General features: G+C 38.5%; 1 protein-coding gene across 6 annotated transcripts in view; it reads right to left on the minus strand.

The window, feature by feature from the left end:
• The window catches only part of ATG7 (autophagy related 7), a 233,446-nt gene that overhangs the window by 100,231 nt on the left and 108,484 nt on the right, over positions 1-24,731 (minus strand). For 5 of the 6 annotated variants that reach the window (XM_008697881.2, XM_008697877.2, XM_008697880.2 and 2 more), the window contains one exon: positions 19,546-19,668. In XM_008697881.2, coding sequence (XP_008696103.1) covers positions 19,546-19,668 — 123 coding nt within the window. Of the gene's footprint in view, positions 1-17,900; positions 18,187-19,545; positions 19,669-24,731 lie in introns of those variants that run through there. The other variant, XM_008697879.2, reaches the window with a different exon arrangement.

Raw genomic sequence — 24,731 nt, forward strand, 5'->3', positions numbered from 1 at the left:
CTTTAGATGTGTATTCTGTCATGACAGGTGTCAACAAAAGAAAACCCTATTAGTGCTGTAAGTAAATCGGCTAAAAAAACTTTTTTTGAACACTGACACTACCTTTCCTTTGTGGACTAAATTAAGGAGTTTCCTCTTTTTTTTTTTTTCTTTTCTTTTTTTAAAGATTTATTTATTTATTTGAGAGAGAGAGAGAAAACACCAGCAGGAGGGACAGAGAGAGAGAATCTCAAGCAGACTCCACACTGAGTGCAGAGCCTAATATAGGGCTCGATCTCACAACCCTGAGATCATGATCTGAGCTGAAACCAAGAGTCGGATGCTCAACCGACTGAGCCACTCAGGTGCCCCAAGTTTCTTCCTCTTTATAACTCATTTACAAAAAGAGATTATAGTTCCACAGATAAACAGTCCCCTAGCATACCTAATTTAGGGAATACACAAGGAGGATGAGTCAAAGACTATGTTATCAATATCATGCAATGTTAGGTTGGAAGGGATATAGAAATCTCTAATCCAACTGAATCAGACTTTCTAGTGGAGGTATGCTTTAAACATCGGTATTTTTGAAAAGACAATTCTAATAAGCAGCCAGGGCTGAGAACCACCCCTCTAACTCAGTCAATACCTTTATTTAGTATATGAGGACACTAAGACCCAGAGATATGGGACTCTAAGACAAACAGCTCATCTGGGATTAGAACACAGGTCTCTGGGTTTCATTGTATTTTTCAAGTGAATAACTAGGTTATCCTATCGTGTTTTCTTTTAACAGGGGCTACGTAAGTGGAACATACAAGAATTTTTAGAGTTGAAATAGTGAAATAAACTATCAGGGAAGAGGAATCCAAATAAGTAATAAACATAAGCTGTTTAACCTCACTGATAATTAGGAAACTACAATTTTTTTTAAAAAGCATAATGTCATATTGTTATACACCTAACAGATTGGCAAAAAATTTAAAAGATGACAGTACCAGGATTTTGGCAAGGAAATGCGGCCACAGAAACTCCCATATACTATAGTAATCACTTAAATTGGTACAACTGCTCTGAAAGATAGTTTGCCATCATCTAATAATGTTGAAGATTCACATTTTCCATGACCCAACAATTCTCATCTTAGTTATATAACCTAGAACGTGCATTTTCAATGGGGGTAATATTATTCCCACCAAAGAACAAAATTTGATTTTTGATAAGTGAAAAAATCTTGGCTATCACAATGGCTTGTGGCCTTCCAAAGCTCAATTCTACCCAACAAAATCCTACTCTTTAAATTAATTAAATTTGAATTTACAATTTTTAGTTTAAAATTAATTAAATTTTCTGCTTGAGAGAGGCGATAAAGTAAAAAAGGTTGAGAAATATTGACCTAGAGAAATGCTGCATATGTAGCCCAGGAGATAGACAGACAGACAGACAGATAGATAGATAGATAGATAGATAGATAGATAGATAGATAGATAGATAGAATGCTCCAACCCACACTCTTGAATATTATAGTCCAAACTCGAAGGGCTACAGGTATCCATTTACAGAACAGCCAAACTGCAGCATATGTAAACTACAGAATACTATACAGCAATGAAAAGGAACAAATTTCAGTTGCACACAACAACGTGGGTAACCTTCACAATGGTGAGCAAAAGAAGGAAGACACAAAAGATCATATAGGGCTTACTTCCACATATAAAAATTCAAAGTCAGGCAAAGTGAATTATATTGTTCATAAACCCAACTGAAGCTGTCAAGTAAAGCAAGGAAATAACTATCACAAGAATCAGCAGGGCATTTACCTCGAGGGTTGTGATCCAGGAAGCCAAACATGAGGGGGTGAAAGGGAATGCTATATTTTTTGATCTGTGTATGAATATGATACTCATTCTCTTATATCATATACATAATGTTTTATGCTTTCTTCTGGCTTATGTGATAGCTCATCTGAAAATATGAAGATATGGGGTGCCTGGGTGGCTCAGTTGGTTAAGTGTCCGACTTTGGCTCAGGTCATGATCCCAGGGATCAAGCCTCATATTGGGCTCCCTGCTCAGTGGGAAATCTGCTTCTCCCTCTCCCTCTGTTGCCCCCCCTGCTTGTGCTCTCTGTCAAATAAATAAATAAAATCTTAGAAAATCTTAGAAAATATTAAGATATGAAAGAAAAAGGCAGGGGAGAAATCTCTTGATCTTTGCCATTTTCATTTTCCTAAAGCATTGTTTGGATCAAGTCACTCCTCTGCTCACAAGAAATAATACAAACTACCCCAAATGTCCATGGTGCTTTCAAACTTTCATTTATAGAATCTCAAGTGTACCCCAGCCTTGGTGGGAAGAACACAGTCAGAAACCGTTTCTCAAAGGAGGCTGGTACTTGAGTTAGAAGGGCCAGCAGGAATACCAGGCAGACGCCATGGGGAAGGAAACAGGACTTGACCAGGACTAGTCTGATCAGGTCTGGAGTGGGCAGAGGACAGGGCAATGGAACAGAAGTATGCACAACCGAACTGGAGAGAACACATGCGGGCATGCAAGAGACAAAGCTATTCAGCCATCTTTTTGAGGAGTTAATTTAAAAATAGGTAAGAATATTCTTTTAAAGATCATGATTAACTGAGAAGTTGAAACTATTTCATATTAGGAGGTTTTACACAGATTTATTTGAAAGTTAATGTGTATTCTTATACCTGGACTGGAATCAAGTAGTTTTTTGTAGATACTTCTACAACAAAACTATCTCTTGCTAATGTCTTTGATACTCAAGATCCAGTTAATACAATTATTTTAAGGGTTAATGACTGTTTAAAGTTTAATTCAAGACATTTATGTTCAAAGGCCTATGGTGTTTCAAGAAAAAAATTTATTTAAAAAAACTCTGGCAGTTTTCCATTTGGTTCATTTGCATTTAGCTTATAAGAACTGATGCTTATATTATACTTCTAAGATTTCAAAGCACATTATAACACCAACTGGGTTGGGGTAGGTATTATCCCATTTACCCCATTATACCTTAAGTTTAGTAGCATAATTAAAAACAAATCAATCCACAGCAGTTTACTGTACTGGTAATTAGAAACTCAATGATTTTGTCTTGCAACAATAAAATGTAAATATTTCTAGTTTAGCACCGATTTTTTTAACCAGATGGTTGAATAAAGACAAATGGGGGCAAGCTCTTAATTTCTCTTTACAAATTAGGAAAAAGTAAAGGCCAAGAAGAAACAAGGCTTCAGAGGGGAGGGAGGTGGGGGATTGGGATAGGCCGGTGATGGGTATTAAGGAGGGCACATATTGCATGGAGCATTGGGTGTTATATGCAAATAATGAATCATGGGACGTAACATCAAAAACTAAGGATGTACTGTATTGTGACTAACATAACATAATAAAAAATTATTATTTAAAAAAAAAAAAGAAACAAGTTGTCACTTATCTGCCCTTTTCCCATTGGTTACGTCTGGAGATGGAATCATGAATGAGTAAAACCTCATTCCCACAGATTTTAAGATGCCAGTCTGTTCTTAAAGACAGTTCGAGAATAAGGAAGCACAGTGGGGCTGGCTGACCAGGCTCCAGGATGGAACAGTAAAAGAAACCACGCTATTCAAGAATCCAGTTGGAAGGAAACAGACAAAAAGCAAAACTGCTCTTTGGAACTGCTCAATCTGAAAGCAGAAGCACTGCCTGTAAAGCAGAACACATCCGTATCTTCCCGTCTGCTCTCAGGCACATGAAGCAAACTGTAAACCTCAAGATGTAGATTAACACTGAGCACAGTTAAGTTTAACAGTGTCCAGTCAGCTTAGCAAATTAGTTCACTCCTCTGAACTTTAAAATAAGATCCACCTCACAAGACTGGTGTGGCGTCAAAAACCTAGGTACAAGGGTTCCATGAAAAGTGCAGATGACGTAATCAGCATTAGTTGCTGTGTCTCTCTTGGTACTTTTTATCAGTGATCTCGGATGCCCCCATACCATGGCTCATTCTGGAATGCCTTCTCTCCTCCTCTCCCACACTTGGAGTGGCAACCTTCAAGGACCAGTTCAAAATCCAACTCTTTCGTGGAGCCCTCTCTGCATCCTATGCTCCTGAAATCCTGTAGGACTTACGGTGCCGGGTGTCCAGCTCTCTGTGAACACCGACTGCCCTGAGCCTTGGTTACTCATCTGTCCTACCACCCTACCTGTGCCAGGTCAGCCTCCTGAAGAGCTGGTGTGTACATCTTTGAATTCCCACACCACCATGAACTTGACAAGGGGTCAACATTTGTTGATTGACAGATGCCATGATTAAACATGAACAATATTTAATTTAAAAACAATATACACCTTACAATATCTCACATCCCTTCTCTCCTTGCTCTCCCACAGCTAATGATGAAGCAAGACGGATCAAGACCAAGATTTCAGAACCAAGAATCAATTTAATTTTACAGTATCAAAACATGGAAACCCCCCAAATTCAACATAGCAGCTGTTATGTTTGCAAATGAGAAGGGTCAGCTGTAAAAATACAGCCCCTGGAATAATGGTCACAGGGCAAACTGCAGGAACATCTCCCCAGGACCCTCTATTGCTGATAATACAGTCAGGAAGTCAGGGCCAGGGGTGCCATGGGCCAGTGGCCCTCCTCTTCCTAACCCCTACTTTCTCTGTCTCAGACTACATCTTGAAAAATTGCTCCCATGCAACAAAATGCACTACTTTATCTAACTGTTTTTATAATTCAAAGGCATATGTAACTGTCAATAAGAACTTCTGAATGGATCAGGCTAACCGGCATTCCATTCCACTCTGAGACAACAGAATTCAGAAAAACCAACTTGATAGATCACGTAACCTCATGTCTTAAATGTTTAATTTCTGTTTGGCTTTACAAAATATTGAACATAGCCTCCACGGTCCCATTCCCACCTCCTCAAAAGCCTCCGGCACGGGGCACCCCCCTGGGAGGATGAACAAGAACCCACTGCTCAGGGCTGGTTGGCTATGAAGGCTGTCTCAATCAGGCTAGAATACCAACGTGATACCTGGAGATACCTCATCTGGAAGAGTCCTGCCTGGAGGAGCAGAAGCTCTGGAGTAGTCTGCCTAACAGGGTAACTGTCTCTCCCCATTTAGAAATCAGGGTGTTGGGGCGCCTGGGTGGCACAGCGGTTAAGCGTCTGCCTTCGGCTCAGGGCGTGATCCTGCCGTTATGGGATCGAGCCCCACATCAGGCTCCTCCACTAGGAGCCTGCTTCTTCCTCTCCCACTCCCCCTGCTTGTGTTCCCTCTCTCGCTGGCTGTCTCTCTCTCTCTGTCAAATAAATAAATAAAATCTTAAAAAAAAAAAAAGAAATCAGGTGTTAAGTGCTAAGGGATAAGATCAAGTTTATATACCAAGTAACTGATGCTTAGTTTTTATTTTTTTTAAACTTTTTAAGTATACAGTTACAAACTTGAGGAAAAAAGCAAAGAATGGTCTAAAAGGTGCTTTTAAAATTTTGTGGACTACCAGGAAAATAGGAATACATACTGGATTTTAGATGCCATGATGGAATGATTATTTATTATTCTGTAACGATAATGGTATTCTGCCTATATAAAAAGAATATTTGTATTGTTAGGTGATTCATGCCAAAAATTCAGAGGTGAGGTATGTGTGACTTGCTTTCAAATGGTTCAGGAAAAGAGAGGGTGTGTGAGCGTGTTTGTGATGTGTTGTGTGGATGTGCTAGCCATACAAAGACAAGGTGAGAGGAGGTGAACAGAGACTAAGGCCTGGAAAACTGAGGCACAATAAAAATGGGAAAAAAATCATTATCACATCTAGACAAAGTTCCTTTCTGCAAACAATAAGCTAACATGCTCTGACAGCCTGGCACAACAGAAAATCAACACTGCCCTTAGAAGCCAGAGAGAGAAAAGGAAAGAAGGAAGCACACAGAGTCCCAGCTATGTGCACTGGGGCTCCATGTTGTCTTTCTTTTCTCTTTGGTTAAACAACTTTAGTGAGATATAAGTTCGCATACCATATAATTCACCCATACTTAAAAAAAGACTTTACTTATTTATTTGCCAGAGAGAGAGAGAGAGACCATGTGCACACGAGCAGGGAGACGGAGAAGCAGGCTCCCTGCTGAGCAAGGAGCCTGATATGGGACTCGATCCCAAGATCCTGGGATCATGATCTGAGCCAAAGGCAGACACTTAACTGACTGAGCCACCCAGGGGTCCCTAAATCATCCATCTAAAGTGCACAATTCAGGGGTTGCAGTATAGTCACAGCTGTTCAAGCATCAGCACAATCTAAGACTAGAACATTTTATGACCTCCAGAAGAGACCCTTACTGTACACAGTCATTCCTCATTTACCCCCAGCCCCTACCCCCACTCCTGGCAACCTTTAACTGTCTGTGTAGATTTTTTAATTCTGGACATTTCATATAAATGAAATCCTGTAATATGTAACCTTTGGTGACTGGCTTCTTTCACTTAGCAGATTCATCTGTGTTATAGTATGTGTCAGCAGTTCTTTCCTTTTTATTGTCAAATAATATTTCAGTATTTTCCAGTCTAACACCCACATTTTATTGATCCATTCACTAGATGGACCTCTGGGTTGTTTCTACTTTGGGGCTATCATAAATAAACAATGTTGTTATGAACATCATTGTACATGGTTCTGTATGAATGTATGTTTTCATTTCTCTGGGTTATATACCTTGGGGTACAACTGCTGAGCCATATGGTAACTCTGTGTTTAACTTTTTGAGGAACTGCCAAGACTGTTTTTCAAAGTGGCTGCACCATTTTACATTCCCGCCAGCAATGTATGAGGGTTCCAGTTTCTCCACATCCTTGGTAACACTTGTTATTGTCTTCTTGATTATAGATTAAAGCCATCTTAGTAGGTATGAAGTGGTATCTCAGTGGTTCTGATTTTCATTTCCCTGATGGCTAATGATGTTCAGCATCTTTTCATGTACTTTTTTTTTTAAAAGATACATATTTTTTTTTATCTATTTGTCAGAGAGAGAGAGAGAGAATGCACACACAAGCAGGGGGAACAATAGGCAGAGGGAGAAGCAGGGAGCCCGACGCAGGACTTGATCCCAGGACCCCAGGCTCATGACCTGAGCCAAAGGCAGATGCTTAACTGACTGAGCCACCCAGGTGTCCCTCTTTTCATGTACTTCATGGATATGGGTATATCCTCTTTTGAGACATGTCTACTGAAATCCATTGCCCGGTTTTTAATTGGGTTTATGTCTTTTGATTACTGAGTTGTAAGAATTTCTGATATATTCTGGATACCAGTTCCATATCAGATATATGACTTGCAAAAAAATACTTAAAGCACAAAGTTTTAAATTTTGATGTACTCCAACTTGTCTTTTGTCAGGTACTTTCTCATTTAATGTTCACAGTAGTTGTGAGGAGCAGGAATTATTGATCCCTTCCTACAAATGAAGAAACTGAAACTCAGTGAAATTAGGCAAATGACCCACGGTCTCACACAGGGCTGCTATACATGGTCTTGGGCTGCACAATGCAAACGGCTGGGAGGCAGCAGCTTGGCTATTTGTTGGAGCTGCGATATGGACTCAGGCCTTCTGACCAGGCCAGGGTTCAGGCTACTCATTCACTCTATCGGTATTATAGTGTAATATGGTTTATTTTTAAAGAAAATCCTTAGATATTATACATTCAACATTCTAAAGATGTTGCCATTACTTAAGGGCTTTGGGGCTCATCTTTAGAAGCCGTACCAAGAGGTTGTGAGTGGCAGATTTAAGGAACACACTCGATTACGGTGTGTGGAGACTATAGTTTATAAAGAAGCCAAAAGTTCAGGGCATCAAGACTGGACAGTGAGGTAAGTTATTAGGCTGGCTTACACCATTTTGAATTTATATACACCACTACTCATACCAATCAATCAATATAAAGCATGAGAAATGTTATTTTATGGCTCTAAGTAGATCTGAATCTCTAAAGAATGCAACAAAAAATATCTCTAGTGATGACAATCCAGAAAGGATAGGTATCAGAAAATAGTCAGAAAATGTATAAAAAGTAATCATCTCGATACATTTGAAAATATTTTGACATAAAAACTGGCCATCTTTTTACTTCTTGGTCATACCAGCTATATTTAAAACAAAACTACAGGATTATTAGAGCTAAAAAGGACTTCACATATGGTTCAATCCTTTATTTTAAGTGGGGAAGTTGATACACAAAATTTTCAAGTTATTCAACCAAGTACTCAGGAGAACATGAGCAGAACAAGGACTAAAAATTAAGGATGCAGTTTCCATGTTCTATTTCTTAATATCTGCTCTTCAACTCTGCTTTTAGCATTTATGACTCTCTTCTTTTCTTTCTCATAGACCTCTAAGTGGATTATACCATCCAAGACTGCTCTTCAGAAGGGTGGAGGCTCTGCCCAAACTTCATTGTTTATCCTCCAACTGGATCCTTCCCCAACACCAACTTATCTAAACATCTCAAATTTATGTGGATAACTCTGACAGCAAATAAAAGGGATTCATTTTATAAAGTGAGTTCTGAAGGGATACTGCCAAGCCTTATTTCAAAAACCAGGCTCTTGTTTCCAATCTAAGAATTAAATGGCTTTCTGCCTGCTGTTTCTGCCTTTCCTCTTCAATTAGGGGAGAAGGCCAAGGCTATGTCTCGAGGGATTGCTTCATAAGGAAAAATCAAGGCAGGATACAGTCTGAGAATGGGCCAGTGCAGGTTGGAAGTGGGCTAGCAGAAGGCTGTGGGAAAAATGAACTGGATTCATGAGCAGGCTAGATCAGTCCCCACAGTGATTTCTCTCCATTGGAAACAGGTCTAAGTGCTGACACGGGGGTTTCCCACAGCTTCTACTGGCCTCCAAAGGCATATTTGTCATCAGAGGCTCTTGATGAAGCTGTACATAAATATCTGACTGTTGTTAAATACAAAACAAAACAAAAAAAATATTCCACAGGAATCAAATCAAAACCATCTGTGAGGGGGAGAGGCCAAAAACTCAGTGTAAGTGCAAAAGGCCCAGCAGAAACACTTGTTAATTGTGTTATTTACTTTGCTGAATAGTAAATTGTCATGCCAATGAAGTCATATCACATGACTATAATGTTTTTCATATGACTTTCTTGCTATGAGAGAAATGGGCACTTTATTTTCTAGAATTCTGAATTCTGTAGTAAATGAGTCAGAACCCGAGTTTTAATTCAGAATCAACCCTTCAGCTCAGACTTCTTTATTTCTGCCAGCCTGTTCATGATTTTACATCTTATGTTATCGTTGGCATTAGACTTTATTTTTTAACGATCATTCGTTAATCTCTGAATCTGCAGGAAAAAAGTTCTGCTTAGCAAACACTTGACAAAGATGCAAATTCTACCAATGAAGTGCTGTAACTGCAATCCTGAAATCATAAGTGTATGACACAGCATCAAATACTGATGATATAGTCAAGGCGAGGGAGGAAAACATAGCCTAAAAGTAATCCTGGAGTCACGGAACTTGGAAACCTTCGAAAATGAGAATGAAGTATTTCAGGGGAATTGGGTTATGAAATTTTGTTATTTGAATTTCTCAAGGATATAGCTTGTTTTATTACCTGTCTTATGAATCAGACTCTTCTGTCTACTTACATGGGGATTGAAAATTATTTGGCATTTCCCATAGCACGTGGTCAAACCCACAGTTGGAATTAACTCAGTATGTGTGAACAGGTACTTGATGAAGAATAACCCTAAGAAGCTAAGTCACAGCAAATTTTATGAAAAGATGGCTAAGTCATTTGCGTGTCTGATTTACACTGAGCCTTTCCTGAACAAATTCAGCAGTTTTAAAAGCGTTTGGTGAGCACTTCAACAGCTTCATGACTTGGACATCTTGTGCTTCATCAACTTTAAGTCCACTTCCTTTTGTTCCAACTCGGATAAACAAGACGGAACTGGGGTCAATCTCCAAGTATCCAAACCCATTCTCAAAAAGGGTCTGGAAAGTAAAGATCAGAGCTTCATGCAAAATTCCTTATTCAGATGACAACATTTTAAAAGGGCAAAAAGCTGGGTGGGGGTAGGTGGGCTTTTTCCTCCACAGGGCCTTCTAATACCTCATGGGTAGAATATAACTATAATTTTGTAGCTAGATGGGCTACAAACTAGGAACATGGGTCTCTGTCTAAGACCCCTTCTTTAGGAAACACAACATTAGCAAAAACATTTATGAGGGGAATATTTTTAAATTTTTAAGCTACAACTCAAGATAAAATTAATCCACCACACACATTCCTCATTTAAATATTTTTCAATGCATCCTAGCCCTACAGCTTCTCCTCACTGCACTCAGTGAAACAGGATAATTTTCTTTACATGCTAAGTCAATCTACCAGTCTTCCTCTTTTTCTCCAAACTCTATCATCATCCTATTTCTAAATACCATTCAGTCATTTCCATTCATTTATTCATTACTTCAAAATCACCATTACCCCAAATAAATTCATCTTTGTAAGTCTGGTCTATCCACCCCTCCGTTCCCCCCATCACCACACTCCCAGTCCCCACTCTGCACCTTGCATCTCAACCCCTTCTCCAACAGAAACCAACCTAGTGATTTGTCTGTTAATCTCAATCTCAACAGCACTGTGATTATACTAGTAACTCAGACTAAAATAATGGCAATCATTTGGGGCTATTTGATGATGGAAGAAAGGTGGTGCAAAAAATTGGGTTGCATTAGTCAATCTCACTAAATCTAGGTGATTCTGTCTTGAATGTATCTTCCAATCCATTATTCCTGTGCTTCTTTCTATGAAAAGAAAGGGATCTGTAGTCTCTAGTAGGATCAGCTTTGCATTGTTCCTTTATAAAGGGTCTATATTTTGGGAGATAGAGCACAGGAGTAAAAGGATAGGGGATTGTTTAAAAGCATCAAAACTTTTCTTTCTTTAATAAAAAAGGAATTATCTTGCTACAACATGGATGAGCCTTGAAAACATCATGCTAAGCTAAAGACAGCACACACAAAAGGCCACATATTGTTTGATTTCATTTATATGACATGTCCAGAATAGGCAAATCCATGGAGACAGAAAATACAGTAGTGGTTGCCAGGCCTGGAAGGAAGGGGGAATGAGCAGTGACTGTTTAATGAGTATGGAGTTTCTTTTTGGGTGATGAAAATGTTCTAAATTTAGTAGTAAGAGCAGCACAACAACTCTGTGAATACACTAAAAACCACTGAATTGTATACTTTAAAAGGGTAAATTTCATGGTATGTGAATTGCAATTCAATAAAGCTGTTATTAAAAAAAAACCCACCTTATCTGACTTCAGATAACTCTGGCTCCAACTACATTCTCATGATTCTGAGTAACACACGAAAGACTCTTGGCCTCTGAGAACTTTATTCAGCCTAGAATGCCCTCCCCCATTTCCCTCCCAATTTTTATTTTTAAAGACAGCCTACTCATCCTTTAAAACTAACTGGTGATGGATGTTAACTAGACTTATTGTAGTGATCATTCTGGAATACACACAAATATCAAATCATTACACACTGAACACCTGATACTAATATATAATGTTATATGTCAATTATAGCTCAATAAAAAATTAAATTAAAAATTAATTAAACTTTATTTATTTATTTATTTATTTATTTAGATTTTATTTATTTATTCGACAGAGATAGAGACAGCCAGCGAGAGAGGGAACACAAGTGGGGGAGTGCGAGAGGAGGAAGCAGGCTCATAGCAGAAGAGCCTGATGTGGGGCTCGATCCCAGATCGCTGGGATCACGCCCTGAGCCGAAGGCAGACGCTGAACCGCTCTGCCACCCAGGTGCCCCAAAAATTAATTAAACTTTAAAATTTAACTGGAATACTTGTTCCCTTCTGTGTGAAGTTTTCTTTGACATCCCTACTCCCCCAGGCAGGAGTGACTGCTCTCTGAGCACTTAATATATATAAATGACTAAAATATTTTTGATGATATTAGAATGTACTACTTACATCTGTTTCTCATATTGAGACTATGAGTACATCTCATTAACTTCTGTATTCAGTTACTAGCACAGTGACTTGCTATCAAATTTTTTAAAGATGTTCAGTAATTCCTGTTATAAAAAACAGTATTTGTACAAATACATATTTTATAAACACTGTATAAAATGATACAGTCACATATAATTATCTGGTTGAATCTTTTGCAATTCCAAAGTTGAGGTATAAAAAGAGCCCAAGATGAGAACTGGGCATTCTTGATTGCACTGCTAAGATAAATAAATCAGGACCTTTCTATATGGGATGAAGAATGTTGTATTTTTATTACTCAATACGTGTTAATGCACTAGGAATCAAATACATAAATCAAAATGTTACCTTCACACACACACACACACACACACATACACACACACAGATTGATTGATCTATATATTTATCTACACACACATACATATTTTTCACCCTACTATAAAATAATGTAGGTATGGCAATGAATTTTATTGTTGTAAGGCCTTCTGCTGAGCATTATCTTAAAACACAGCCCTATTAAGAGCACTGAAATACATAAGACAGTTAATAACAAACATAAAGGAAATAATCGATAGTAATAAAGTAATAGTAGGGAACTTTAACACCCCACTTACACTGATGGATGGATCATCCAAACAGAAAATCAATAAGGAAACAGTGGCTTTGAATGACACCCTGGACCAGATGGATTTAACAGACATATTCAGAACATTCAATCCTAAAACAGCAGAATACACATTCTTTTCAAGTGCACACGAACATTCTCCAGAACAGATCACATATTAGGCTACAAAATAAGTCTCAACAAATTAAAAAAAAATCAAAGTCATACCATGCATCTTTTCTGACCACAATGCTATGAAACTAGAAATCAACCACAAGAAAAAATCTGGAAAGAACACAAACACATGGAGGTTAAATAACATGTTACTAAACAATGAATGGGTCAACTAAGAAATCAAAGAAGAAATTGAAAATTACATGGAAACAAATATAAATGAAAACACAATGGTCCAAAATCGTTGGGATACAGCAAAAGTGGTTCTAAGAGGGAAGTTTATAGCAATACAGGCCTACGTCAGGAAGCAAGAAAAATCTCGACCTAACCTTACCCATAAAGGAGGCAGAAAAAAGAAGAACAAACAAAACCCAAACACACCAAAAGGAAGGAAATAATAAGGATTAGAGCAGAAATAAGTGATATAGAAGCTAAAAAACAATAGAACAGATCAACGAAAACAGAGGCTGGTTCTTTGAAAAGGTCAACAAAATGGATAAACTTCTAGTAAGACTCATTTAAAAAAAAGAGAGAAAAATCCATTTAAACAAAATCACTAATGAAAGAGGAGAAACAACCAACACCACAGAAGTATAAACAACTGTAACATAATATTATGAAAACCTATATACCAACAAATTGGACAACTTAGAAGAAATGGACAGATTCCAAGAAACATAATAACCTCCCAAAAATGAAGCAGGAAGAAATAGAAAAAAAATTTTTTTTAAAAGATTTTATTTATTTATTCGACAGAGATAGAGACAGCCAGCGAGAGAGGGAACACAAGCAGGGGGAGTGGGAGAGGAAGAAGCAGGCTCATAGCAGAGGAGCCTGATGTGGGGCTCGATCCCATAACGCCGGGATCACGCCCTGAGCCGAAGGCAGACGCTTAACCGCTGTGCCACCCAGGTGCCCCAGAAATAGAAAATTTGAACAGACCGACTGCCAGCAAAGAAATTTAATCAGTAATAAAAACAAAACAAAACAAAACAAAAAACAAACAAAACCTCCCAACAAATAAAAGTCCAGGACTAGACAGGTTCACAGGTGAATTCTACCAAACATTTAAAGAAGTGTTAATACTTACTCTCAAACTATTCTAAAAAATATAAGAGGAGGAAAACTTTCACATTCACTCTATGTGGCCAGTATCATCCTGACACCAAAATCAGATAAAGACGCCACAAAAATGGGAACTACAGGCAAATCTCTCACAGATATAGATGCAAAAATCCTCAACAAAATATGAGCAAACAGAATCTAACAATATATTTAAAAAATCATACAACATGACTAAGTGGGATTTATTCCTGGGATGCAAGCATGGTTCAATATTCACAAATCAACGTGATACATCACATCAATAAGAGAAAGGATAAAAACTATATGATCATTTCAATAGACGCAGAGAAAGCACTTGATGAAGTACAACATCCATTCATGATAAAAAACAAGCAAACAAACAAAAAAACCCTCTGCAGTGTAGGTCTAGAGGAAATCTATCTTTTTTTTTTTTTTTAAAGATTTTATTTATTTATGTGACAGAGAGACAGCCAGCAAGAGAGGGAACACAGCAGGGGGAGTGGGAGAGGAAGAAGCAGGCTCATAGCAGAGTAGCCTGATGTGGGACTCGATCCCAGTACGCCGGGATCACGCCCTGAGCCAAAGGCAGACGCTTTAACGATTGCGCTACCCAGGCGCCCCTAGAGGAAATCTATCTTAACATAATGAAGGCCTTCTGTTAAAAGCTCACAGCCAACATCATACTCAATGGTGAAAAACCAAGAGCTTTTCCCGTCACCAACAAGACAAAGATGTCCACTCTTACCACTTTTATTCAATATAGTACTATAAGTCCTAGTCACAGCAATTAGACAACATAACGAAATAAAAGGCATCCAAATTGGTGAGGAAAAAATAAAACTCTCACTATTTGCCGATGACATGATACTCTGTATAGAAAACCCAAAAGACTCCACCAAAAACTACTAGAATTGATAAATGAATTCAGTAAAGTCTGCAGGACACAAAATCAATATACAGAAATCTGTTGCATTCCTATACACTAATAATGAAGCAGCAGAAAGAGAAATTAAGGAAGTTCCCATTTACAATTGCATCAAGAACAATAAAATATCTAGGAGTAAACTTAACTAAGGAGGTAAAAGACCTGCATTCTAAAAGCTAGAAAACACTGATAAAAGAAATTCAAGATGACGCAAAGAAATGGAAAGACATTCCACGCTCACAGGTTGGAAGAACAAACGTTGTATTTAAAATGTCTATACTACCCAAAGCAATCCACAGATTTAGTGCAATCCCTATCAAAATACCAACAGCATTTTCCACAGAACTAGAACAATCCTAAATTTTTAAAAAAGATTTATTTATTTGAGAGAGAGAGAGAGAGAGAGAGCGCACGCATGCGCACGGTGGGGGGAGGGGAAGAGGGAGAGAGAGAACCCCAGGCAACTCTGCATTCAGTGCAGAACTCAATGCACGGCTCGACCCATGACCCTGAGATCACGACCCAAACCAAAATCAAGAGTCAGACACCTAACCAACTGAGCCACCCAGGTGCCCCCAAACTATCCTAAAATTTGTATGGAACCACAAAAGACCCCAAATAGCCAAACCAATCTTGAAAAAGAAAAGCAAAACTGGAGATAACACAATTCCATATTTCAAGTTACATTACAAAGTGGGAGCAATTAAAACAGTACGGTACTGGCATAATACATGCACAGACCAATGGAACAGAGCAGAAAACCTAGAAATAAATCCATTATATGGTCAATTAATCTTCAAAAAAGGAGGAATGAATATACAACGGAAAAAATCTCTTCAACAAATGGTGCTGGGAAAACTGGACAGCAACATGAAAAAGAATGAAACTGGACCATTTTCTTTCACCATACACAAGAATAAACTCAAAATGTATTACAGACCTAAATGTGAGACCTGAAATCATAAAAATCCTTGAAGGGAGCACAGATAGTAATCTCTCCAACATGGGATGTAGCAACATTTTTCTAGATATGTCTCCTGAGGCAAGGGAAATAAAAGCAAAAATAAACTACCGGGACTATGTCAAGATAAAAAGCTTCTGCACAGTGAAGGAAACCATCTACAAAATTAAGGAAACAATCTGCAAATGGGAGAAGATAATTGCAAATGACATACCCAATAAAGCGTTAGTATCCAAAATATATAAAGCACTGATACAACTTAATACCCAAAAAACAAATAATCCAATTAAATGGGCAGAAGACATGAACAGACACTTCTCCAAAGAAGACATCCAGATGGCCAACAAACACATGAAAAGATGCTCAATATCACTCAGCATCAGGAAAATGCAAATCAAAACCACAATGAGATATTATCTCACATCTGTCAGAATGGCTAAAATCAAAAACGTAAGAAACAGCAAGTGTTGGCAAGGATGTGGAGAAAAAGGAATTAAAATGGCACATTAGAAAAAGGAACTCTTGTGCACTGTTGGTGGGAATGCAAACTGGAAAACATTATGGAGGTTCTTCAAAAAGTTAAAAATATATCTACCCTATAATCCATTAATTGCACTACTGAGTATTTACCCCCCAAATAAAAAACCACTAATTGAAAGGGATACATGCACCCCTGTGGTTACTGTATCATTATTTGCAATAGCTAAACTACAGAAGCAGCCCAAGTGTCTACTGACTGATGAATGGATAAAGAAGATGTGGTATATATACAGTGGAATCTGACTCAGCCATAAAAAAGAATGAAATCTTGCCATTTGCAACAACATGGATAGAGCTAGAGGGTATAATGGGAAGTGAAATAAGTCAAACAGAAAAAGGCAAATACCATATGATCTCAGTCTTCCGTGGAATTTAAGAAATGAAACAAAAACAAAGAAAAAAAGAGACAAACCAAGAAACAGACTCTTAACTATAGAAAACTGATGGTTACCAGAGGGGACTTGGGTGGAGGCATAGGGGAAATGGGGTTTGAGGCAGGAAGAGTACACTTATTATGATGGGAAATAAGATGAAATAAAAAGACAAAAAAAAAATTTTAATTAAAAAGAAAAACCACAGCCCTATTCAAAGCTTTTTAAGAAAAATAACGCTCCTTCTCTAAGGTAAGGATTGCAAATTCTAACACCTGTAAGGGTCATTACCTCAAGAGCATCATTTAAATGGAGAAAATCACCTAAAAAATAACTTTGGGTAAAAAAAACAACAGCGTGTATCTTCAGAAAGGAAACTGGGTGGCAAGGGACAAGTGTAGAAGATTTCCTTTACATGCAGAATATTGTTTATACCTTTAAATTTCATATAAAGTACATTATTTACCTATAAATTTGCATCCTGGCTCCAGCTAACCATCACTATTAAGAAATGCAGGCCTGTCGGGGCGCCTGGGTAGCGCAGTCGTTAAGCGTCTGCCTTCGGCTCAGGGTGTGATCCTGGCGTTCTGGGATCGAGTCCCACGTCAGGCTCCTCCGCTGGGAGCCTGCTTCTTCCTCTCCCACTCCCCCTGCTGTGTTCCCTCTCTCGCTGGCTGTCTCTCTGTCACATAAATAAATAAAATCTTAAAAAAAAAAAAAAAAAAAGAAATGCAGGTCTGGGCTTGCCAGATCTGATTTTTCAAAGAAGTCAGAAATGGGAAAATTCAGATTTTTATGTAAAACTTGTAAGTTTTAAATGTTGACTTTATTCAGAATTTAGCACACAGGGCAGGCCAAACAAAACACACCTGCGAGCCATATCTGGCTCACAGGCCAACCAGTCTACCATCTCTAATCAAAAATTTGATCTGTGGCTTATGATTCCAAAACTATAAATATAATTTAATGGAGGAAAACTTCAAAAAGAAAACTCCGACTTGTGGATGAAACCATGTCCCCTTCTGCCCTACCATCTATTTAGTCACTATTGCTCTCAAACTTCCCCTACTCTTCCTGGGTCTTTGAAAAGGCTATGAATGCTTGACCAGCTAAAATGCAAAACAAGTCAGAGTTCATCAAGGAATCTGCTCATTATCCTAGCATCTGCCCTGTTTTAAAGAGTGAAATTTGGGGTCAATTTCAAGTTGCAATTCACGTAGCCAACAAAAGAGAAGTATATGAATGATTTCTAGCTGGGTAGAAATATTCCCTCAGCAAAGCAGTCAAACAACTACATGGTTGAAAAGACCTGTAAGCTGTTTTTACCTTATCATCAGTAGTACAGTGCTATGCAAAGGATAAAAAGGCGGCCATGATCAACATAATGTTCTGAACGATGTCTGGGAACCAACCACAGTTCTCGGGAAAGTCTCGAAGTCTCTATAAGTTCAGCAGAGATGCCGTTCATCTTCTGAAACTGAAGCTAAGAGACTCTATGTGGGTCAACTATTGGTTATAAGTGGAGTACTACATCTATTGAATACCCAGAGGACACCAAGGCAAGTTAAAGAAGAACTGTTTTCAGCCTTTTTTTTTTTTAAAGTTGTATTTACTTAAATAATCTTTACACCCCATGTGGGGCTTGAACTCATGACCCCCAGATCAAGAGGCGCATGTTCTTCTGATTGAGTCAGCCGGGCACCCCAGAACTGATTTCGGTTTTAAAAGTAGTACTAGAGGGGCGCCTGGGTGGCACAGCGGTTAAGCGTCTGCCTTCGGCTCAGGGCGTGATCCCGGCGATCTGGGATCGAGCCCCACATCAGGCTCTTCTGCTATGAGCCTGCTTCTTCCTCTCCCACTCCCCCTGCTTGTGTTCCCTCTCTCGCTGGCTGTCTCTATCTCTGTCGAATAAATAAAAATAAATAAATAAATAAATAAAAGTAGTACTAGAGATGTACTATCTTGCCTCTCTGGTGTGCCTAAAACTCTTACCTCAATCTGCTGAAAGCTTCAAAGGATGTGACTCTGGTAGTTCTGATTTTCTTTACTCAGTGCTACTAGCTCAATCTTCCCAACAGCAGCCTTAGTTTGCCACCAGCTAGTCCAGTATCGGGCCTGAATGTCTACTCACTGACCGCTGGGGCCTGCCCCAGTGGTGAAGACACACAACTCCAGGCAGGGGTGGGTATGGGATGGTCATCAAAAACTAGACAACGGGACTAATGGCATCTTTACAAGTGTTCCACTCCTGTGGGACACAGGCACTCAAGGTTTTCTTTATGTAGCTTGTGGAAATGATAAGACAGGCCACATTTCTCCTAAGAACTTCTTCACAGGAAATTAAGATCTGCAATATATTCTAATTGACAAGCAAAGCGTAATTTTCTCAGGTTGTGACTGGGGAAGCTATTTTATAGTAGAGTTCGGTGACCTAAGAAGATGTATCCAATTATGAAATAAAATCCAGGCATATTCTCTCTGAAGAACACGGCCAGAGCCCAGTCTTCCCTGTCTTACATTCTGATGTGTGGACATCAGAGCCAACTCTCCCATGGCCACAGGCATGTTGTTCTTCAGAAAGGACCAGAGATGCTTGAAAATCCATAACCCACACCCCCTTTAATTATGTGCATTGGGCACCTACTATGCAACAATCACACATCAACATCCAGCAACTGCAGAAGGTTCCTTCTTCTCTGATAACTAGCAGACTTATTTAGCGATGTTTGTTCTAAGGAAAAAAAATTATAACTCACCGCTTCCTTTCTGTTCCATAAATCTGAGCACCAAGTAGGTTTCAAACACACCAGCCCTCAGTAAGGAAAGCTTGCTTTATTCTTACCTCAGCAGCCTGGGTCTCTTGATGCAGCAAAGTGAGACCGGTCAAATCTTCTAAGAAGGAATGTGAAGAATTAAACACCTTCGCTAGGAAATTAAATCCTTCTCGTTCATATTGATCAAGAACCTGTAAAACATTTACATTTTTTAAAAGGGGCTGCAAATTTTAAAAGCATATTACAAGATTTTCACTTCTACAAGCACTTGTCAAAAATGGAACTAAAACCAGAATTAAACATGGGGATAATAATGCAATCTGGAGGGCAAAACCTGGGAGGGCTTAGCATTTATCATTTTCCCTTCTTAGAAACAATGACAATATCGTTTTCCAATTCAGATGACAATTGTTCTCAAATTTAAGTTTCATGCAAATTCACTAAAAATTCTAGAAAAGCTGGCGTTCCTACTTCCAAAGTTCACTTGTTAGGGGAAAAAAGAAAACAGGCCAGAAAAGAGCCAAGAAAAAAATGAAAAAGGATAAAGACAAAGAAAGGGACAAATGGATGGGAAACATGATCTACCAGCCAGCCATATGTTTTTTTTTTTTAAAAAACAGAATAGTTTAAAAATGTAAAAATAAGTTTCACCAGGCATGTCACAAAAGAGGATATCCGAATGGCCAATAAAGATATGAAAAGTTGCTCAACATTACAAGTGATTAGGGAAATGTAAACTAAAACCATAATGAAATCTCACTTCATATCTACCAAAACGGCTAAAATAAAAAAGAAGATACCAAGTACTGACAAGAATGTAGAACTGGGATTCCCACAGGAGTGCAAAATGAGAAAGCCATTTTAGAGGCTTAACACTTATGTGCCCTGTGATCAAACAATTATACTGCTAGAAATATATACCCTACAAATAAAGGTATGCAGTTCTGTATCAGAAGATCCAAACAAGGCGTCCATAGCAGCACTACTCATGACAGTCCAAACTAGGTACTCCTCAAGTGCCCACCAATAGCAGAATGAATGAACAAATGGGTATATTCATGCAATAGAATACTGCTTAGCAATGAAAAACTATATCTACTTGCAACAATATAGATAATTCTCACAAACAATGTTAAACAAAAGAAGAGAGAAGCAATATTTACTGCACGATCACATTTTTATATATAAAATTAAAAAAGAACAGGCAAAATGAATCTAAGTCAGGATAATGGTTACCCATGGAGGGACTATAACTGTAAGGGGCACAAGGGAGATTCTGGATACTGATAACATTTGTTTCTTTATCTGGGTGTTGGTGTACTTTGTGAAAAGCCATCAAGCACTTTTTTAATATACATGTTGTCCTTAGATAAAAAGATTAAACTCCTGCAGTCTTGACAGAACAATATGAGAACGTCTGAGTTCTTAGAAGCAAACAAAATAATGATTATCATATTTAAAAATGCAAAGGTCACAGGAATTGTGAATGTTAGAAAGGAAATAGTGAACCAGAATGTCTCAAAAAGTCGCTTAGAACTCAGAAAAAATAAAGAGATGAATGTATCAAAGAGCAGATGTTGAAGATAAATCCAAGAAATCAATTACGCACGAATAGAAAGGCTGGAGAAGCAGCAACATGAGAAATAGAAAACAATTTTTAAAAATTTCTCCATAAAGAAACGAAAATGTATAAACCCTTCGATGCAGCAATTCCACTTGGAAGACTTTTCATATAGATACAGCTGTCCATGGGCAAAAAAAAAAAAGACACGTAACGATGCTCACTGAAACACTGTTTGTAGCAACAAAAGATCAGAAGGGACTACTCTCTAATAGGGGACTGGTTAACAAAATAATGGTGTATTTACAATCAAGGGCATAACCTAGATCTGTTAGAAGAATGAGGTACCTCTATAGTATTGATGTAAACTTATTTCCAAGACATACAGGTATTTTAAAACAATGTCCAGACCATGTGTCTAGTATTAATGTCTTAAAAATAAAGATAGAGGAGTAAAGAGGAAGAAAGGGAAATGTAGCTGTGTGTATGCTTGTTCATGCATATCAGATCTCTGGAAGAGTACACACGCACAACTGGTGTCAAGCAGTTGCCTCTGTAAATTCTTCTATACTACTTGAATTTTTAAAAACCATGTGCATGTATTACTTATTTAAGTAATATTAAAATCTCTATTTTTTCCCTAGTGCTGGAGAAAGATCTCAGAAGAGGAGGAGGAAGAGCTCTAAAGCCCTGATGAAGCTGGAGCTAGAAGAGGCAGCCCTCCTTCAGCCATGGAAAACAAAGCAGCAGTAGTGATAGGTTAGGAGAGCAGGGAACTGGGGGCTGAGAAGCTCTGGGGTCCGACAGCAGCTCATCTGCTGCCAGAAAAGGGGACGGGTTGACCATGGAGCTTGAGGAGGGCAGTGATGGTCTGGGACAGCTGCGTGGGGAATGAGAGAAAGGAAGTGGAGCCCCCCCTACACATTTTGGGAGAAATGTGGTTAAGGACCCATCTAAGCTTGGGCACTGACAGGATAAAGGTAACAGAGACGTCAAAGAAATCGAGGGGCTCCTCAGTACCAGGGAAGGGAGCCAAGGAAGGTAAGGTAAGACATGCAGGCCAGAGGGAAGAGATACACTGGGGATCATGGAGGAGCAAAGGGTGATCAGTATGCTTCAGGGTACACAAAGCAAAGCCTTTGGATGATGAGCCCCAGTAAATTAATCTGACAACCCAATGCCTGGATGAAAAGGCATTTAGTAACCGAATCCCTCAGTAATAGACAGATTCCTTACAAACAAGAATTTTATCTTAGGAAAAATATGCATGAAAATTAAGTGATCTTTTTCAAAATGATAAATACTATGTGCTTAGTGATCACTTATTTCTGGACCACTACGCTCACTAATTAGCTATTTTGTGCCAGGTTTTCAATAAGGTAAAAGAAGAAACAGGTTTGAAAAATGGATAAAAACTTTTTAAAAATTAGAATAATTCCAGAGATGATACTTTGTTGGACCTTAATTAATCTTAATTAACCTTTCAGATTTCCACAGATAATTTTGCAGTGCTACAAATCTGAATAGCCAGAAAAACTAACAGCAAGAGCAGCAGAAGTAAAAGCCTCCCCCATGATCAAGATGTACAGAAAGTTTAATGCTGAAACACTATTCATAGCTCTGGTTTCAAAAATATGTGGAAAAACTTAATCCTCCAGGGGCATATTTAATCATGCAATGGTTTTCTAGTATTCCCTTTACGTGCTGGGAAGTTAATCTGTGTTACGAGTATAAGCAGCTTATAAAAGGTACAAGGATATTTTCCCCTACAGTTTGACCTTCTTAAAGGGGAAAATGTGTTTTAAATTACCCCCCACCCCCAGAAAAGATAACATCACAATGAATATGAACAGTGCAACAATGTGTCAGTCTACATAAAACCTAGTGGACCTCCTAAGTAATTATATAATACATGGTCCTGAGAAGTATACATATTACATTTTGATAGGTTATAAGTACTCTAAGGGTACTGGAAGAGTTTGCTTAGTAGAGAAATAATGACTCTTTTAATACAAAGATATGGATTCTTTCCCGGATGAACATGATTTTCCTTACTTCACTGTTTTATAGGACTAGGTGAGCTTTACTCATGTCACATGCATACTGGTAGACAAAGACGGTAGAATCTCTTTTTAAGACATGGTTTTAGGAGTATCTGTTCTCTTGCTGATATTCTTTGTCGACTCTTTGCTAGATCAAACCCATACCCCCCAGCTAGGCATTTAAGTCCCTCCAGAACCCTCCAACTTTGTACAGCTCTCTAGAGAATGCCTTTCATAGGGTCTAAGATATCCTGACAATACCACGCAATGATTTACACTTCATGAGAAGCAGAAGAGATTCATGGCTTACAACTCTTGCCTCTTCTTAAACAAGGATACAAGTAACTAATTTCTCAATCTAAAAAAATAGCTTATGTGTTTTCTTCTTTTAGCTTATGTATTTTCATGCAATGTCTGCAAACCTCTTATTTAAAATCTCTGTTGTTTAGAAATTGTATTTACCTGCATTGCAAGTTGGTACAGTCACTCTGGAAAACAGTATGGAGGTCCCTTAAAAAGTTAAAAATTGAGCTACCCTATGATCCAGCCATTGCACTACTGGGTATTTACCCCAAAGATGCAGACGTAGTGAAGAGAAGGGCCATATGCACCCCAATGTTCATAGCAGCATTGTCCACAATAGCTAAATCGTGGAAGGAGCCAAGATGCCCTTCAACAGATGACTGGATTAAGAAGTTGTGGTCCATATATACAATAGAATAATACTCAGCTATCAAAAAGAACGATTTCTCAACATTTGCAGCAACATGGATGTCACTGGAGGAGATAATGCTAAGTGAAATAAGTCAAGCAGAGAAAGACAATTATCATATGATATCTCTCATCTATGGAACATAAGAACTAGGAAGATCGGTAGGGGAAGAAAGGGATAAAGAAAGGGGGGTAATCAGAAGGGGGAATGAAGCATGAGAGACTATGGACTCTGGGAAACAAACTGAGGGCTTCAGAGGGGAGGGAGGATGGGGGAATGGGATAGGCTGGTGATGGGTAATAAGGAGGTCACGTATTGCATGGTGCACTGGGTGTTATACACAACTAACGAATCATCGAACTTTACATCAAAAACCAGGGATGTACTGTATGGTAACTAACATAATAAAAAAATATTATTATAATAAAAAAAGAAAAATGGTAATAGGGGAAAAAATTGTATTTACTTACTCTAAATGATTTAAAAATATACATGTGTCATGATTTCTAATATACTCAGGGAAAGCTAGCCAATTATTCCAGATAGGGTAATAAAAGAATATGGCTGGAAGCCACCAGGATCTTTAATTCCCATCCTATGAGAATCCATAAAAGAAGGGTCAAAACATTCCCATCTGATGGACAGTCACCCAGTAGTCTGCAGAGGTTTTGCTCTAAGGAGGGCAAAACCCTCTTTTTTCCAGTTCTGTTACTAAGGGAGCCATTCCAGGGTGGAGAAGCCTTACTTTGGATAATGAGCTGGAAGCATCACTAATAAGACCAGGAAACCCCCTGATCAGTTTCTGTCCCTTGGTGTCTGGGATTTCTCTCATAATAAAAAAAGTATCAAAGAGGAGGGAAAAAAAGCTCTGATTTCAGCAGCCCTTACAACTACTGTCCCATCTTCACTGCTCCCAGCTCTTTTCTTGTTCCCTCTTGG

The sequence above is a fragment of the Ursus maritimus genome, unplaced genomic scaffold (genome assembly GCF_017311325.1).
Source record: "Ursus maritimus isolate PB19 unplaced genomic scaffold, ASM1731132v1 scaffold_14, whole genome shotgun sequence".
Classification (NCBI taxonomy): Eukaryota; Metazoa; Chordata; class Mammalia; order Carnivora; family Ursidae; genus Ursus; species Ursus maritimus.